At 38.8% G+C, this 20030-nt stretch overlaps 1 protein-coding gene across 3 annotated transcripts in view; it reads left to right on the top strand.

Annotated features, from left to right (window-relative positions):
• The window catches only part of LOC136884911 (protein abrupt), a 189748-nt gene that overhangs the window by 69615 nt on the left and 100103 nt on the right, over positions 1-20030 (top strand). Inside the window, exons 6-7 of one of the 3 annotated variants that reach the window (XM_067157221.2) lie at positions 4995-5066; positions 6373-7667. In XM_067157221.2, the coding sequence (XP_067013322.2) occupies positions 4995-5066; positions 6373-7169 (869 nt within the window). In that variant the 3' untranslated portion in view covers positions 7170-7667. Of the gene's footprint in view, positions 1-4994; positions 5067-6372; positions 7668-20030 lie in introns of those variants that run through there. The other 2 variants (XM_067157223.2, XM_067157222.2) reach the window with 2 other exon arrangements.

Consider the following 20030-nt stretch of genomic DNA (forward strand, 5'->3'; position numbering starts at 1 on the left):
TTTTATTCAGTACCGGTTTCCTGAATAAAAAATGTTGTGATCATATTAACAACATATCATGTATTGAAAAAATAGGTGGATCAATCAAATTTTCCTCTATTGTATGTTATCTCCTTTGGAATGATCTCTTAATCGCATGTAGTCGCTTCCAGTGGACGAGCAGCTTAAATATTTGAGAATTCATTGTTAGGCCTTCCCCTAAACCACCATTTCACTCAGCGTGAATTAAATTATTCATGGCTTAGATAGTAGTGACTTACTCCCTGCTTTACATACCAATTCTTGTTAAATTCTAAGCAAGGCACAGACAAAACTCTTATTTTATATAATACATAGATTTATTTTAAAGAAACTTTGTTTCGCTTTTCTTTTGTGAGATTGTCTCTTCAGCAACCAAAAGTAATCTGCTGGCATGTTTTGGTTCTATTTCCCTTGATATCTGCATTCAGTTTCTTTTAGATCCTGGTGAAATATTTCTTCTTGCTATTCGCTCCGCATTTCTTGGTTCTTCGGGAAGTAGTCCAGATGTGAATGAAACGTGCACCTTAAAGCTCATATTACAGCCTAAATCTTGGAAAAGACAGAAGTTTAAATCTTCTATTAACTTTACTAAATTAAATACACTAAATAAGTTGGGGAAAACAAGCATTCTGTCCACCATTTGTTTTTAGTCTGGATCCTTTGTATTGCCAAGAATTGTTTTAACTAATGCCAGAATGCTTCCCATGCCAAATGTTCTGCTGTGCACATAGCATCTTCAAAATCAGTATCAGAAAGTTTTCTGATTTCTGGACCTGTGAAAATACCCTCTTTGATTCTGGCATTACTGATGCCTAGGAATCAATGTCACAGATACTGGAAGCATTCACCTTCATTGTGTATAGTCGTAACGAATTGCTTTACACGTCCTAGTTTAACATGAAGCGGAGGTAACTGTATGTTAGACTTGTCAACAAGACTTGGTTGTTGTGTTATGTTTTTCCAGCCAAGAATCCACTAGGTGGTGGCCATTCCTTTTGAATCCAGTGTTGTGACCTTGCTCGACTGTCCACTCGCACAGAAAACAGGGATGTTTTGTGGAACCTGCTCATGGACCTGTCACCTTCACTTTAAAGTCACCACACACTTGCTATTTGTGTTCCTGATACTTTACTTTACCCAGCATAATCTCAAAATTTTCATATGTTTCTCGCATAATAACTGAATGGGCAACAGGAACTGACGCATGTTCATTTTCATTGTGAAGAACACACTTCAGACTACGCTTGGGGGCATTAATAAAAAGTCTTCAGTGAGTGGTGTCATAATATGGTACTCTTAATTTCAGTATAACCTCCAGAAAGTTGTTACAGTAAGTCTAACTTTCCTTGTCAAAAAAGGAGGGTAGACACTCTTCGCACTTTTTTAACCCATAGTACGTCGTCTCTGGCACCAACAGGTTCCTTTCACAGAATGTAGACCTAAGTACATCAGCAGATTTCTTCGCAAGACCAAGATCTAAAACTTAAGTCATTTAACGCACGTTGCTTGAAAAGTTTGGGTTCTTTCCCAGCAGTGTCGGGTTAGAAATCGCAGTCAAAAGAAGCACTGGCCATTTTTTGCCTCACCTTCAGAAGAAGAGCCATCATGTAATTGTTCCGGACACTGCAGTATTGGTTCATGAGGGCCATGAGGAATGGGTACAATTGCTGATGAAATATTGCTTGGATATAAGATCTTACTTTTGTTCCTGCTGTTAAAACCCTTCACATTCACCGAACAGAATAGCAGTGTGAATAGTGGTCTGTAGGTTGTAGCTACACCATTGGTATTCCAATTGGCGGCGCTGTTCCTCATTCGCCTGCTGTTGTAACTGCTCTACGCAGGTCCTACGAATTTTATGAGGTGCCCACGGGTTGTCTTGGTCTCCCAGTACGCACAGTAGGCATTTCTGAAAAACTCTTATATTGCACCACTGTTTTATCAGCATGAAACTTTCAGAATATATTTGGACTTTTCATGCAGCCCCGATGTGACATGTTGATGTAAGTTCAATATAAAGATAAACACAGTACATCACACACGTACAGTACACTACCTATTCTCATTAGCAAGCGAAGTACGGCCCAGACTGAAGCACAGAAAGTACCGCAACAGAATAGTGCTAATATACAGAACCTGCTATGTTGTTCAGTATTGTCTATGCTGTGAGTGTGATTATGTAGGGTTGCCAGATAGCTGCAGTTCACATTAATTAATAAATTCAAAAAACTTATTAAAGGCAACACTTCTCCTAATTAAGTAACATATGCGTTGGTGTATGTACATTAAAGAAGATAAATCAAAAGCCATCTAAAAAAACTGTACGGGATGGCTGCAATGAAATCATCGCAGGACAGCGTAATGGATGAGGAGCATTTATTCCACTATCCAGTACTTGACAACAATTTGTAAACATTCGGAAACATCAGCAAGATTGTTGATGAGATGACTTTCCTTTATTTGCTGTAGGAACACCACCTTTACTTAAAAAGAGAACAAAGGTTTTGTTGTACAGAATTGCAATTGCCGGGCGAGTTGGCCGTGCAGTTAGCGGCGCGCAGCTGTGAACTTGCATCCAGGAGACTGAGTTCGAGCCCCATTGTCGGCAGCCCTGAAGATGGTTTTCCGTTTTTTCCCATTTTGACGCTAGGCAAATGCTGGGGCTGTACCTTAAAGCCATGGGCGCTTCCTTCCCACTCCTAAGCCTTTCCTATCCCATCGTCGCCATAAGGCATATCTGTGTCGGTGTGACGTAAAACAAGTTGTAAAAAGAAAAATTGCATTTGGTTTCAAATAAGAAGTAAACTGCTTCTTTTCGTATAGAAAAGAAAGTTTTCTGTTATTTAATTTTTACGCATTTTCTAAAATTGTATGTGTACCCTTTCTTTTGATACTTAGTCACCAAACATCTGCTCTTGGGTAACAAACAGAATGAGAAAAGTTGGATACATTTTTGTGGACATTTATCATTTTCTCACAACGGAAGGGCACATAACGGGGAACAGCCGATCTTAAGTAAATTTTGCGCACATGTTAATTGAGCCAAGAATAACATGATGTCAAGGGTTATAAATTTCATTTTTTGGGTCCGTATTGAACTGAGATAACAAAAACTGTTTATTCCACCTATTCAATACTTTATGCTATTTGCAATGCCTGTATTTACATTACATTGAGTCGTTAGGGACTAGTTTCGACGCTACTTGGAGTCATCATCAGCCATCATTAGACAAGTACACAATTTTGTCGAATGTCCTAAAATATTACATTCCTATTTCTTCATTTTGTTTTTTATCTTTTTCTTTTCTTTGTGAACTTTGTGTTAATTCTGGCTTTTGTTTTCCGCGTTGGACTGGGAATTCCATCTACTAAAACCACCACCCACAGTATTCACTTACAATTCCCAGAAGATATTCAAGGACTTGTTTATACTCAATTTGCACAATTCTGTTATTGAACCCTTGCAAATCACATTACATGGACTTAATAGAAGTTATCTGAATCACCCTCTGCACCAGTGCCATTACTCAGTCAATGAAAAGCACAATTGAACTACAACTCACAAAACCTACTACAAACATTTGTATGTTTGTATTCATACATTTTAACGAATTTGTATACTTTTATCACAATGTATTGAATCTGTGTCACATAATATTTTAACATTCATATAATATTTAAGAACCATAGCACTTGGTTCAATTCAGTCATACATCATAACGCATGTTATAATATTTTTTCATATAGCTCACAACATTAGTTTTATTGTTTAACAGGAACGTAATGTTTTAGGACATTGGACAAAATGGCTGATAACAACCCCAAGTAGGGTCGAAACTAGTCCCTAACGACTCAATGCAATGAAAATATAGGCATTGCAAATAGCATAAAGTATTGAATAGGTGGAATAAACTGTTTTTGTTAAGATTAAATTATATGTAATAACACGATGGCTAGAATACTTCTTTTAGAAATTAACTCGTGTGACCTACAGAAAGCGTTAACATTCATGTTTGAATTAGCGCGCCCGGCTACGCAGGACGGTACTTCATAACCTACTCGCAGCTCGCACTGTCCAACATCTGATCTGAGGCCACACTTATATGGACTTTTATGGGACCAGTCGTTTGTATAATGGTAATCAACATTGACAATGTTATTTTTGCATTGGAAGAAAAATGTGGAACATGTGATATTAAGGCCATATCCTTGCTTTGTTAGGTGTGGTTGATGTAGAACTGCTTTGTGCTTTCAACATTTTTACCATGAGCATCATTGTTATGGAAACTATAAAGAGTAACCTGTTTTCATGTGTAACGTTCCTTGTTATACTGATTAACCTTTGTTTTCACTATAACAGTCTTATTCTACTATTGCTTTTATTGACCCACAATCAGTGCAGGAATTAAATTACTTCTCTTAATGCCACTACATCATTTTCATGTCATGCTACACTATTAATAATGGAATAGAAAAGATCAGTTGTGTGGTTTCTGGAAGAGTTAACCCGGCACATGCCGCAGTCCTGCATAGCCAAGAGCGCCATTTCAAACATACAAATTTTAATGCTTTCTGTAGGTCGCATAAGTTAATTTCAGAAAGAAATGTTTTGGCTGTCATTTTATTTTTGGCTCATTTAATGTGTGTGCAGTATTTACCTAAGATCCATGATTCCCCGGTTTGCATCCTTCCCTTTTCCGTAATATGATTATAATTATACTAGCAGTAAATTGGACAACTCGTTTGTGCTCCTGTCTTACTGGAAGACAGTGATCCTTTTAACTTCAGTTTCCATTACTATATAAATGATACTTCTTGCTGATACATCTTGCTGTTACATTCTTTTCCATGTGTGATATAATATGTACTTTTCTTCAATTGAAACAGCAGGGGTTTGGCACTGGACACCATTGCAGTTAGTCTTTCTGTTGTAGTTGTAGCTTTTGTTTGATACCACTTTCGATCCCATACAGGTGGTATGGAAATCTTGCCTGGAACGTCGACACAGAGCTTCATGGGGGAGACTTCTCAAGACTCGACGCAAGGTAAGAATCAATCACTGTCCGTTTCTCATTTGACGTGCCGGTTGGGATCCAGTTGTGGTGCAGTTTGTGATGTGGTCTGCTGTATTAGGCTACCAGAACAGTCTTACATACCCTAACCAGACTCGAAGGAGTACAGACTTGATGGAATATAACTGAATCTGACATAGCATCTGCAAAGCTCAGGGTTGTTTCTTCCCCTACTTCATCTGGGGTTTTGATGCAAACACATACATAATTTGTGGTTAATTATATTAGTTATCTTGTTGAGATTCGTAATATCTTACACATAAATTTAAGGGATGCAAAGTGATTAGGAGATCCGTTTACCTTTCATGTTACCGAATGAGTAGGCTGCATTGTTTGCGTGGGTTGCTGTCTGCTTGCATTCAGAAACCCTGAAGATAGCTTGCTCTGGTTTCCCATTTCTCACCAGGCAAATGCTAGGGCAGTACCTTAAAAAAGCCATGGCTTTTCCTTTGTAATTCTAGCCCTGTCCTATCCTATCATTGCTAAAAACTTATCCTTCAACCATATGTAAAATAAAAAATAAAAAATCATATTTGAGGAAATTACAATTGATTCTCCTGTTTAAAATTGCCTATAATAAGTCTTGGTTTATTAAAAATCCTATTTAATTTTGCAATTTTTTCAAAACTCGAAGAAACTGGGCAATGATCTAGGTTAATTATATAGGAACGTTAAAATAATTATAATAATTTCATGCAGCTTAGCAAATGTGTGTCAGACAGTTCTTATTCCTTGAGCTGAACCCGTCCTGGATAAAGGGAACAGTAATTACGTACCTCCAGTTTGCCATTCCCCTCTCGTCTGCATCTTTCGTAACTATCCGAACGCGTGCAAACTCTGAACCTCGAGGGTTTCTTTATTAAATATTTTCATTGCTTATTATTTTTGGGATGTTAGTATGTGGTTTCAAAAAAATATAATGAAATTGGTGAGGAAGATAATTGAGATGTGTTTTTGACAATGGATTGTCAACATGTGGAGAGTGATATATCTGTAGTGAATATTTCTCCCCATGGAGATGATACTTGCTACTTATGTATTGTCCCTTGATATGTTCATTCTCTGATATTCAATTTATTCACCTTGAATTTTAAATTCTTAAGTACCATTTACAAAAGGCAAAGTTCAGAGTCCGTGCTATGAAACTTAAAAGGAGTTCGGAGTAGGAAGAAGGATGCAGTCTGGATAGTGTCGTAAAAACATTTTTCCTAGTAAAGTATAGGTCGAGATTTGTTTACTTCCATGTTTGTAAAACGCAGCTCCCCTTGTGTTGTTGCAGCGGACCAACGCAAACTGCACTCGCTGGATCCTCGCCCGTGCCCGATCTGCTACCGCATGTATAGCAACCTGTCCAACCTGCGCCAACATCTTCGTCTCATACACAACCCACAGACAGTGGCGTGCCCCCTCTGTAGTAAACCCTTCAAGACAAAGCTGTACCTCAAGCGCCATCTCATGAGCTTTCACGAGCTGCTGTGTACCAGTCCCAAGTCTGCTCCGGTGGTTCCACCTGCCGGGGCCAAGGGGGAATTCTTCCCTCCGCCACCGCAAATCGTCCTAGGACAGTCGTCCGGTAACGAAGACAAGAATGGCTTCCGTCAAGAATCTTCCACGACAAAAAGCAAAGATCAGGAGGAATACTTCCAGCAAACACGTGGCAGTGACCAAGCCAATCATCAGGATTTAGCATCTTATCAAGCATCACAAACATTGAAGGATGGCAGAGCGCCTGCCGCTTTTGTAAGTCCCACTCATGTCGGTAGGAATCAGGACAGGGCTGCATTTCGGCTGAACCAGCACCAGAGTCAGTCAAAAAGTCAGGAGATAAGCAACTATCTGAGCACTGTGCTAGCACCATCAAATAGTAACGAGGGTAGATACGAGCGAGGGGCTCAGTATAGCCAGGAGAACACCTCACAGCCAACTTTTATGAATCTCTTGTCTCTGCCTAACAGTAAAAATGAGGAAGAGAATAACTCTTACCTCAATCCAATGTTCCAGCCTCGCTCTAACGAGAACTCTGTCGATAATAAGAGTACTGATCGAGAAACAAATGATTCTGTAAGCTCAACTTAAGTTCCCTATTGTAAATTATATTCTTCTGTTCCTTGCTGTTATTGTTCCACTTTTTTTAAATTAACGATGCATATTAATTGCCTGTGTTGTACAGAAGTGATGCAATTAGTGTCTACTCCGTTTGCAGGAGACAAGTACTGTAGTTCTATTTGTTCATGTGCAGCAGGTTTTTTGCTGCTAATAGATAAAATAATTGATCCCGGTAGTGTAATTAATGCCATAATCACTATTAATAAGGCGGTCACACATCTCGAATGGCTGAATATTAATAATTGTAACTCGCTCACTTGAAAGTACAGAGTCACAGTAGTTTGTTTACTGAATATCATATTTGTTATGAAAGGCTTTCTGCTACCCACTTTGAAATAAATCTTGTTTTGGAGTGAATCATGAGCTTGATATACTAATGGAAGGGGTGTCAGTGTGGTATTCTTCAAGGTAGGAGACTAATTGTTCCATCTCATGTGAGAGTGAAGTATTAAATGTTTCTCCTGAAAAGGCAAGTTTTAGTTCATTTGGCTATACTATGGCCAAGACAGATGAGTATTCTGTCTTTCAAGTAACATATAGAAAGATAGGAACACACAAGGGAATAATGATCATAATAACAGGTGAGCATCAGAATAGGGAGCAGTAGAAAAGGAGACAAGGTCTAACGTGAAAACATAAAAGGCCAAGGACATTCTTCGTACACTGCCGTCAAGTAGAGAGGCTCTCTCGTTGTTGATTCCAGTTCTTCTACACCCTTGTTTTCATATTAACCATTGTCTGCTTATCTGTTGCTCCTTCCGATACTGTTTGTACTGTTATGTGTTCCTTTTCATGTTTCTGTCTTTTTGTATACGTGACTTGATTTGTCTCTTGGTTGTTCCTTTCCATTAATTATATATCTTCATTGAAGAAGTCGGGTCACTGTGCCTGGGCGCTCAACATTTGTTTATTTATGTTATTATATTTCTATATTCATATAATAGTTCATCCATTGTTCTCATTTTGTCAACAGAAAGAATCCAGAGAAGTAAAATAACTTATGAGGAAAGTAAATCTATCCATAAATTGCAAATAATTGAGCAGAAAACATTTCAAAGGGTAAAATATGTTATGTCAAAATTGCTGTTCAAGCATTCAGCATGTCTTAAAAGATCATTTTAGTTTTAAATTGTAAAGATCAGCAATACCAATATAGTAGGTCCGTTATTTGACATTATCAATTTTCCAGCTAACTCATTCCTTTTGCCAGTGTTTCGCCCCGGTGTGCCAATTTGGGCTCATCAGTTGGTAAATAGCATACCTACCAAGACGCATGGCTAGTGTATACCGTGGAGGCCACCTATATTGGTATTATAGATTTACTCATTCAGGGCGGGCAAATATTTCAGGTTTCCTACGGGAATCTATTTCTGTAAGATCAGAAATGTTGGCCATCAAACCCCCTTAAAGGAACGCTCAAGTCCCTACATGGAAGTGGCTGTGAGAAAACAAGCCATCTGCATGGGCAGCATCATAGATGGTTGGTCCAGTGAGTAGTCAGCATGAGCAGAAATTGGTCTTGAACCAGAGAACATGTTAAAATGGGAAAATGGAACATCTTTTCATACTGAAAATAAAAAGCTGTATACTAGTACCAGTCATCCAGGAGAAGTCGGGTGAATTACACCAGAGTTTTGGTATGTGTTGGGCAGATTTTGTATGCAACGGCATACCGGGTTCTTAGGAGGATTTGGGAGAAAGTAAAGGGAGGGTGCGCTATTAGGCTCCGCTCCGAGTGATGTTATATGCGGCCTTACTTAACAGCTTCCATGAATAGAGTTTAGTCACTAATGAAGCCTTCATAGTAAAGAAACATAAGAACAAATATCAGGCATATTTTTTCTCTTTCTCTTGACCAAAGTTGAGCCTCATAACGAGATATGTTCCGTTGAGACTGAGCACTCTGAGACCCCTTCAAACTGTATTTCAGCTCTTACGCCACTATTAAATTTTTCTTGTAGTAAATTGTAGTACGAAGAACTAGTAAAGTATATAGGTTATTTAACAGCTAGACTCTTAAGATTTCCCGTTCCCAACATCAGAAGCACAATAATAGCGTACTGAATTCTTGAATGAAGATTAGGCTAGTTTCCATAGTTGGAAGTGACATGTTCTTGAAACAGAATGTTGTGATACTGCTATCTTCAAATACTTCAGTGATTCAGCCCTAGTGTGAAAATCATTAATGAACTGAAATGTAATAATTTTGTACTATTATAGTATATTTGTTGGTTCCTTTCTCATTGCAGTTGTAGGTTTACAATGATCAAGATACTTGCCTATATACTTCCTGAGAAATATTACTCTGTGTATTGTTTTTTTTTTTTTTTTTTTTCAAAGGGGTAACTGTGAACAGTTTTAGGTCTTTTTCAGCTTTGCTGAAGGTCCCTGATATTTAAGGAGAGTTGGAATGCCACGAATTTTAAATTTTGACGTTTCTTTAATCATACGAAGGTCCTGTGACTGTAATTAGAATATTGACAGTCTCGAGCTTATTTTGTTCATTTTCTTTTATGAATGTGCAAATGCTACATTATCATCAGTCTATCTCCCCCACCATGGACTTTTGTTTCTTTCATGGAGTGGCATAGTGTATGAGGATTCAGAGTGTGAAGAAATCCATATGGTTCAAATTCCACATAAAATTGGAGGTTCTATGGCTATAATCACCATATTGACCATAGCATAAGGCTTTGAACTTACTGTTTATTAGTTTTGCTTTATTTTTCACGATTTGAAAAGTGAAATCTTGAAATCTTTAGAAACTGTTCTTCACAATTGCTTAAGATAAAATATAATCCATTTCTTATCTTAAAGTTCATAGCAAATGATACACTATGTGATCAAAAGTATCCGGACATCTGGCTGAACATGACATACAAGTTCGTGGCGCCCTCCATCTGTAATTCTGGAATTCAGTATAGTGTTGGCCCACCCTTAACCTTGATGACAACTTCCACTCTCGCAGGCATACGTTCATTCAGGTGCTTGAAGGTTGCGTGGGGAATGGCAGCCCATTCTTCACGGAGCGCTGCACTGAAGAGAGGTAGCAATGTTGGTCGGTGAGGCCTGGCATGAAGTCGACGTTCCAAAACATCCCAAAGGTGTTCTATAAGATTCAGGTCGGGACTCTGCGCAGGCCAGTTCATGGCAGGGATGTTATTGTCGTGTAACCACTCCGCAACAGGCCATGCATTATGAACAGGTGCTTGATCGTGTTGAAAGATGCAGTCACCATCCCCGAAGTGCTCTTCAACAATGGGAAGCAAGAAGGTGCTTATAACATCAATGTAGCCCGGTGCTGTGATAGTGCCACGCAAAACAACAAGGGGTGCAAACTCCCTCCATGAAAAGCACTTGTACATCTGGAACACCTTGGGGTAGGCAATCAGTAGAGACACACTTAATTTAAAATGCCACATCGGCTAAGGAACGGACTGAGGTGCACGACTTACGACTGACAATACTAGACTGCTTATGCTGCTGTGCATGACAGCGTATGCATGACTGCTAATGCAAGACTGACTATCCAGGACTGACGGGAGGTAGAGGGAAGGCTGCGGCAGGGGTGGGCTGGAGGGGAGTAGCCAATGCGGTGCTTTATTATAACCGCATGACTATGACGTATACAGCGCTGGAAATACAATATCATAGCTGTGTGTACTCGCAAGGTTACATTATATAAAATGAACCCTTAACTAAATATATTACAAGCACGACCACACCATAACACCACCGCCTCTGAATTTTGCTGTTGGCACTACACACACTGGCAGATGACGTTCTCCGGGCATTCGCCATACCCACACCCTGCAATCGGATCGCCACATTGTGTACCGTGATTCGTCACTCCACACAACATTTTTCCACTGTTCATTTGTCCAATGTTTACGCTCCTTACACCAAGTGAGGTGTCGTTTGGCATTCAGCTGCGTGATGTGTGGCTTATTGGCAGCCGCTTGAGCATGAAATCCAAGTTTTCTTACCTCCCACCGAACTGCCATAGTACTTAGAGTGGATCCTGATGCAGTTTGGAATTCCTGTGTGATGATCTAGATAGATGCCTGCCTATTACACTTTACGACCCTCTTCAACTGTTGGCGGTCTCCGTCAGTCAACAGACGAGGTCAGCCTGTACGATTTCGTGCTGTACGTGTCCCTTAACGTTTCCACTTCACTATCACATCAGAAACAGTGGACCTAGGGATGTTTAGGAGTGTAGAAATCTCGCGTACAGACTTCTGTCACAAATGACACCCAATCACCTGACCACGTTCAAAGTCCATGAGTTCCGCGGAGCACCCCATTCTGCTCTCTCACGATGTCTAATGACTACTGAGGTCGCTGCTTTGGAGTACCTGGCAGTAGGATGCAGCACAATGCACCTAAGATGAAAAACGTTTGTTTTTGGGGGTGTCTGGATACTTTCGATCACAGTGTATCTCTATTAGATCTGGCCTGCATAAATTTTGTCTGGTTTCTTTTATGAATTTGCCTAAAATGTGCAAGCAGCGTAGTCCTGTGAAGAGGCTGCCTCCTATCTGCTCTGGACTGTAGAATTTCCTTTGCCCTTTGAGGGTCCCTCTTCGTTCCACAAGGAAGCAGGTTCCAACTGTAGTAACCCAGTTAATAGGCTGTCTCTTCCGCATTGATGGTAATTCTGGTTCAGAAAAGTTTCAATACAACCCTGAAAAAAATTGTAATTCTGGCTGAAGAGATTTTAGAAGTACAGGAATTTTAACATTGGGATTCCAGCTTCCCTTAATAGAATGTTCTGCGTGCAGCTACAACCCATCAACTGCAGTGAGAGGGACGCTGTTTGGAAGTTTTATCCTCTAAACACTGTATGAAACTTTGAATGGCATTTCACTGCATTACTGTTACTTTGATGCTGTTACTGCTCAGTAACCCGTGTTCTAGGGCAGCTATCACTTCCTGGTTCTCTCTCTCAACATTTATGTTTTAAACTTCAAGAAAATGATCACTGTTCCTTTTGTGAAACCTGTGCAGTTTCTTTTAACTTCACTTGCTTTAGAAAATCAAGTTATTTCATACTTGCTGACACTTGATATGGAACTTTAATGAAAGAATATTGAGGGTGGGTATGAGAAGTCTAGTACTTCTCATCGTTAAACTATGTTTAATACTAGCGTCTTTTTATTCTGAGCAGAGAAGGTGCATGATAAAAGTTGTGATCTGTTTCGATGAGATCATCGTATCCCAGTAGTTTTGATGTTGTCAGAATTTTAGATGTGGAAACTCGGTATACATAAGATGAACAAATAAATATATATATGTATATAAATAATATTATATATATTAAAAATAAAGCATTGTTTATTTTTTATGGCTTTAGCAAGTTTTATCTTGATTGATTCTCTACACATATCGCAGGGCAGTTATTACGAGGAATTCCTACATTCCTTGCAAATCAGGATACAATACTTGATATACATATATTTTGTTTTCTACGCCACGTAACCTCATATCACAATAAGGTGTGTTAGTGGAGTTGTGAATGTGATTGAGAGGTCACTCGAGACAGCTGTGAATGTGTTAATTGTGCTGTTGTTGTTGTATTTGTAAATACGAAATGTATTTTTGTCTTGATACTGAAGGTTGGGATGTATGGTTGACTTTTATATAAGCATTGGTCTGTAATATTGACATATAGGATTTATATTTCAGATTTTGTGGAAATGTGCAATAGACTGGGTGGTAATAGGGATCACTGTCCTCCATGTCCACCTCCATAATGTAACGGTTAATACTATTAGCTCTCATCTTAGAGGTCTGGGTTCGATTTTGGGTACCAGGCAGTGGTGGGGGGCACTGGTATGTGATTAAAAATGTACATGTAGCCTATCTCCTTAGGGGTTGTGTGTTAAAATAGCTGCACCACTTCAAGGAATACAAGTTTGCTTTTACTGCACTTTGTGGGTTAAAGCTTGGCGCCGTTACAGAGAATGATACATGGTTGTATATAAGAAGTCATGGCAATTATGTTTTATCTTGCGATAAACCAGTAGCGATGTAAATCCACTTTATAAGACCACTGGAATATGCTTATCGTCATCGTCCATTCCCTACTTCACATTACTGTACTAATGCCTTCCACATCACTCTGTCAGTTTACCATTTCTCTTTGAACACTCCCGTCAACATTGACTCCTCTGTTAAGCACAGTCATCGACACTTCTGTGTGAGCGGACTCGGGATGTCTACTGTGTGACAGTTGAACTATTGCTGTAGGTCTACATTTGAAGGAACCATAAGCTTATATCATCTAACGCTTCACTTAGCCCCACGTGATAATGGCCTGAATTTCTGCCACTAAGAGCTGCAAATTATCACATACGACTGCTGTTCATCTTTATTTGTATCCAATTTGGAACTCGGCTGGTAGCAGAGTAACAATGTTTTGCACTGTTAATTAATCATCCATGCACACTGATGCCATTTGTTTGTGACATTCAGTAGAACGTGACAGATTTTCAAACATATTATGGCAGGTTGTCAGAGTCCTTAAAACTGTAATCATTATTTGGAGAGGTAATGTGTTTTATTATCCATTAAATGTTTTGAACTACTACTTACAGTTTTGCGGTTGAATTATCCACTCACAGCCCTCTGGCGCATCAAGTTCCTACTCTTCAATGCGGTTTCTCACAGTGCAGTGGGAACAGTTGAACTCGCACCTAACAATCCTCGTTGAACTACATGTAGCCATCTGAACAACTCGTTGCACACTCGCGCTCATTTTCTAACTGCTTGCGTTGGCTTAAGACCGACCTACACTCCCGCAGCTGCTCCTTGTGTTTAGACCCGCAAGATTTATGTAGTTTCCTCTTCTGGATCATTGTGGGCACCTGTTCCTTTGTTAACTGGCTTCTACCTTCTTCTGAGGAGCTACCTTATCCCAAGTCACAACAACTTGCTGCTGGCCCTGCTCATATTGCCACCACTGTACAAGCATTGTTGCCTTTCACTGACATTGTATTCTCCCCCGTGCATTCTTCACCTTCATTGTCACAGTATGTATTGGATTTACCGCATTCCGAAACGTTCAAAAGATATAACAAGGTTGTCATGACTTGTGAAATGATCTCTACCCCATGGTGTAGGAGAAACTTATAGAGATCTTAATTTTTCCTGACTTGTCCCAAGGATTTTAAACCTGGTCTGAGGTTTAAAACAGGGTTCTCTCAATTTTGTGAGGTTGCTTGAGGAACCATCTAAAATGAGGGGAAGTAAACTTTTATGAAAATCAAACTATATGGCTGAGAATGACACGACAGTTATCAGGTAATATTTTAATATCTGTTGGCCATATTGTACACCTCCAAATTATATAGCTGCAGCAATAGGGGCTTAGAGTGAACAGTTTCCAAATACGTCATGTTTTTTAGAATCCTCGGTGCAATTTAACTGTTTCAGGCCAGAGTAGAAAGACCCTCAAGCCCTTGAAAGTGGATAGCTTATAATAATACATATATATATATACAGAGTAGTTTGTCTGAGGAAGTGCGAGTTGTTTGTGGCAGTGTTTGTTGTTTTGCTGGGAACTGGAGGTAGATTAAAGTTTCCTGAATTTTATTTGCAATTCTTCTTAAGAGGTTTTGGTTTTGTAATGGGAATACAGTATGACCCCGATAGTTTCAAGTTCCGTGTAATTCAAGCCAGTCTTACAAAAATTAAACTTTCACAAAATACAGAAAAGCCTCGTTTATATGTTTCACACAAGTGTGTGTTGATTTTTTGTTTTGTTTAAGTACGCATATGTTGAGCAGCAAGCAGAAACTACGCAGACTGAAGGTGCGGCATAGAAAATGTGTTCCTGTTAAACTCTGTAATGTTAGCCCACATCTAACTCTGGTATTTATTATATTATTCGACATTTTTTGGGTACTATAATTAAACTTTCATAACTGTGAGGTTTTTCAGTCTGTCAGAACTAACTCAGGTCAAACTACATTTTTAATATTCCTGAAAATGATACCATTAATTAAAAGCAGAATGACATGTCTTCCTCTTGAACAGACAACATTTTGCTCTGAAGACGTGGAGCAAATTTCTCTGTAAAACTTCAAGAATTTCACATTGTTTTCTTGCCATGACAAAAGCTCAAAAGCTTTATCATCATGTCTATTTAATATTTATTCACCCATTATCCTTCAGTTTATTCCTATTTCACTATAATCAGTTTTTTAATTCGAGGTAACGTCACCCCTTTTAGTTAAAATCACTGGCGCTCTACTGTACTTTGTTGTTACTTTTTGAGAGAAGCATTGACATAATGCTAATAATTACTTCATTAAAAAAATGTGCTTAGGACCTTCAGAACACTGTGCTATATGATGTACTTTGCAAAGGGAGTCTGTAGAGGAGCTTTAACGAGGTTAATAAAATTCTCTAAACAGGCTTTAATGTGCGAGAATTTTGCTTTCCCAATTTCTAACACAAGTTATAAGTTAACAATCATAGCTTAGTGATCAAAACACTGGCTCTGTAACATGAGATGCACAAGTTTGTTTCCTTTAGATAATTTTTGTGATTTTTATTAAAATTATTTTTACTTCTGCTGTTTTCAACTGTCTCCTTATTCTTGTTTCTAACATTATGTTATAGAAGATGTGATAAATATGAGTAGCACGAACAAAAACATTCCTGTTATAGACAGTCTGGAATTTAATATAAGGAAGAACAAGAACATTCTCAGGTGAGTGAACCAAATATCTTTATCATAGTAAACGAAATACTGATAAAGAAATTAACATAGAAGTGAAGGATAAGAAAAACTTTTGATGGTGGATCAAACTTGTGCATCTTATATTACAGAAGTGGCGCTTTTGATCCGTGCTACGAGAACACTGGCTTATACGACGGCTTCTGTTTAAATATTGAAACATTAATATCTCGGAAATTAAAATCCATTGGAGAGATTTTGTACCCGTGGAGATAAACGTCCCGAAAACTGCAACAAAGTCGCAGACACCCCTTGTCAGGCTGTTGCATATCTTAACTGCTGTATTGTTTGAGGGGCCTCTGTTTCTTGATTTAATACCAGTGAGTGAGCAGGCTTTTGTTAAGTATATTACTCCACTAAGGCATTTAACTGTTATGGAAAAGGCTCTTTACACTGCTGCAGGTAATTAATTATTTAAATGGCCTGTTAATTCAACGTTTAGAAATATGGAATTGTGTACCACTTCATACCTCGGCCTCTGAATCCCAAGGTCACGAATCCAAACTCTGGAGAGCGAATTAAATATTTGAAGGGTTAAAATTGAATAATTGAAAAAGAGGTTCAACCTATTCAGTACATAAGAGAAAGAAATGTAGTGATTGCATTCTTATTTAATAGTAATTAGAAATGCGACCGGTTTCGACCCTAGTCCAGGTCATCGTCAGTCGTTCAAAACATAAAAACATGAAAAACAATGTATATGAAAAAGAAAAAGATTAAGTGAACTCTGGATCGGTATAAGATGAAATATAAAATGATGATGGGGTTAGAAACTGTGAGTCACTTAAAAGAAAATAGTACGGAATATTTTGAATGGTAGTACGGCACACGCAATGATAGGTAAAGTCTCACAGTGTTTATGAACAGTGGAGAACGGTCAAATGGGTCAGTTTTTACACACCGTCAGGTACAAAGTCACAACACTATCAAACAACATATTAAGATCCATAAATATGTCGAAGTCGAAGACGAATAGATTTATAGAAGCAAACTGCCAGCTCCCGGTGATCAGCGCGGTATACTCAAGGTCATGCGCTGTGGTCTCGAACGCCAAAGTAGAATGGAGAATATCCTGAAGATCCAGTATTTGCCTCGGTTACTTTTTTAAGTCGACTGTTTTCCAAGAACTCAGCAGGAGCACAATTACTCATTCAATTATACTGAATTGCGTTGTATATATCTATATATACGTACTTAACTTCCTGTAACCGAGGCAAATACTGGATCTTCAGGATATTCTCCATTCTACTTTGGCGTTCGAGACCACAGCGCATGACCTTGAGTATACCGCGCTGATCACCGGGAGCTGGCAGTTTGCTTCTATAAATCTATTAGTCTTCGACTTTGACATATTTATGGATCTTAATATGTTGTTTGATAGTGTTGTGACTTTGTACCTGACGGTGTGTAAAAACTGACCCATTTGACCGTTCTCCACTGTTCATAAACACTGTGAGACTTTACCTATCATTGCGTGTGCCGTACTACCATTCAAAATATTATGTACTGTTTTCTTTTAAGTGACTCACAGTTTCTACCCCCATCATCATTTTATATTTCATCTTATACCGATCCAGAGTTCACTTAATCTTTTTCTTTTTCATATACATTGTTTTTAATGTTTTTATGTTTTGAACAGCTGACGATGACCTGGACTAGGGTCGAAACCGGTCCCATTTCTAATTACTATTAAATAAGAATGTAATCACTACATTCCTTTCTCTTATGTATTGAATAGGTTGAACCTCTTTTTTCAATTATTCAGTTTTAACGTTAATACTTTCAATATGGAACAATGAAATTTTTATCTTTAAATTATTTGAAGGGTGGTGTGGAAATAAACTCAGGTGTCACATTTGTTGTTTTATAAAAAAAAAATTGGTAGCCATAGATCGCCCAGCAGAGGTCCACTTTGGTAGAGTAGAATGGGACATGGACAGCCTAAATGGCTTGAAATGGAAATGCCTGCAGACAATAGCCGTGGCCATGCATTTTTAATTTATCACAAAGTTGAAGAGATCGTCACAGCTTGTGTGTATCAGTCACTTGTTTCCATTATAGCTCTGGTTCATAATGCATAATTCCAATATTCTCAAATTTGATTATTCTTACAAATTCTGTAGTCTTCTTTTCACTCTTGTTATGTGCTAACAAGTTCAAGTATGCTCTACCTCCATTTCTTGTCTTGTTTGAATGTCTTTGGGGGGAGGGGGATAGTCTCGAGTGATCCTCATCACCTCTAAACTCTCACTGGTGCTCGTCCATAGACAGTCTCATCTCAGGTTTTATATCCATAGCATAATAATGATAATAAGCTGACACGCTTATGTTATAATCACATGGTTTTTATTATTATTATTATTAATTTTTTGTAAATGCTTCCATTGTAGGTATTACTAGAATGTGGGCATAGTAGATTTTTGTGAGTGATTTGTGTGAGCAACATGGTATGACAATAGTAAGAGCATTTTCTCTTCTCTTCTCTTTCTTAACCTTTCCCCGGCAATCGTTGTAACACCATGTTCATAAAATGTACTGTAAGACAAGGAAGGAAACTCCATAGATTTTTAAGTCGTCGTGTAATATTTACAAGTGCATTGCTTGGGATTTCTTTCTGTAGAGTTTTAAGTGAGGATGTAGTGACAACTTGTGTATTCATTGTATTTGTTCACTTTTTCTGAGAGCCACAGTTTGTTCATAGTTGAGTGAACAATAAATTTAAATTACTGTTACTGGTGCGCATCAAAAGAAGAAAATGTTAAAAACGACGGTAGATTGGTGTTGCCCCGGCACTATCCACAAGAAACATCACGCCAGGTGATCCAGGCCTGCATCACCTACCAAGTTCCACAGAATTCGTTGTTGGTGCTTTTCCGTATATGCTCGTGTGATCATGCAGTTATTAACGAGAAATCTAAATGGAGAAAATGGATTCCTAATTCCTATTTGCCCTAATCAATTTAACAGTTGTGTAGCTCAATCTCTGGATTAGCCTGGCTGAGTGGCTCAGACGGTTGAGGCGCTGGCCTTCTGACCTCAACTTGGCAGGTTCGATCCTGGCTCAGTCCGGTGGTATTTAAAGCTGCTCAAGTACATCAGCCTCGTATCGCTAGATATACTGACACGTAAAATAACCCGTATGGGATTAAATTCTGGCACCTCGGCGTCAGGGCAGTCACCCAGGTGGCATATGCCCTATCTGTTGATTACCTTGTCTTTTCTTAAAGTGCGAAGAATTTGGAAATTTACTGAACATCTTCCTTGTTAAATTATTCCAGTCACTAACTCCTGTTCCTGTAAACGAATATTTGCCCCAATTTGTGCTCTTGAATTCCAACTTTATCTTTCTATTGTGATCTTTCCTACTTTTAAAAACACCAGACCGATTCATTTACTAATGTCATTCCATGCCATCTCCCCACTGACAGCTCATCTCTTTTCTCTCAAGGCTTCCCAGCCCAAACTTTGCAACATTTTTGTAACGTTACTCTCTTGACAAAAATCACCCAGAGCAAATCGAGCTGCTTTTCTTTGGATTGTTTCCAGTGCTCGAATCAAGTAATCCTGGTGAGAGTCCCATACACTGGAACCATACTCTAGTTGGAATCTTACCAGAGACTTATTATGCCCTCTCCTTTACATCCTTACAACTCCTAAGTACCCTCATTAAGCTGTGACCTTTACACGAGTTCACCCGTTACTGCTATTCTTGAGGTTCTGCAGGTCGAGGCAAGTGAAATTTCTCTTTGCCCTATTTCCTAATTAACTAGTGTAGGCTTCCACAGCTGATGACAACTGACAATTTCTGATCTTCTTCCGTGATATTAATCCATGTCAACATTGTAAATATGCTGACATTTCAAGATGAAATTACAGGTTTAGCTGGACGCTTAGACTTCTACAGCAGTGGCAAAGCTAGGTGGTGATGTCAGGGCTTGCACAGCGTGACGAGTGCGGCTGTTCTTCTGTCGTCTCGTGGTAACAGTCACCGAACTGTGCTAATCTGTAGCCCCTCTATTGCTCTGTTGAAACAGTTAAGACCCATTTCAATTTTTTTGGTTGAAATATCACAACAGAGTTCGGCA

Source organism: Anabrus simplex, chromosome 13 (genome assembly GCF_040414725.1).
Source record: "Anabrus simplex isolate iqAnaSimp1 chromosome 13, ASM4041472v1, whole genome shotgun sequence".
In the NCBI taxonomy this organism is placed as follows: domain Eukaryota; kingdom Metazoa; phylum Arthropoda; class Insecta; order Orthoptera; family Tettigoniidae; genus Anabrus; species Anabrus simplex.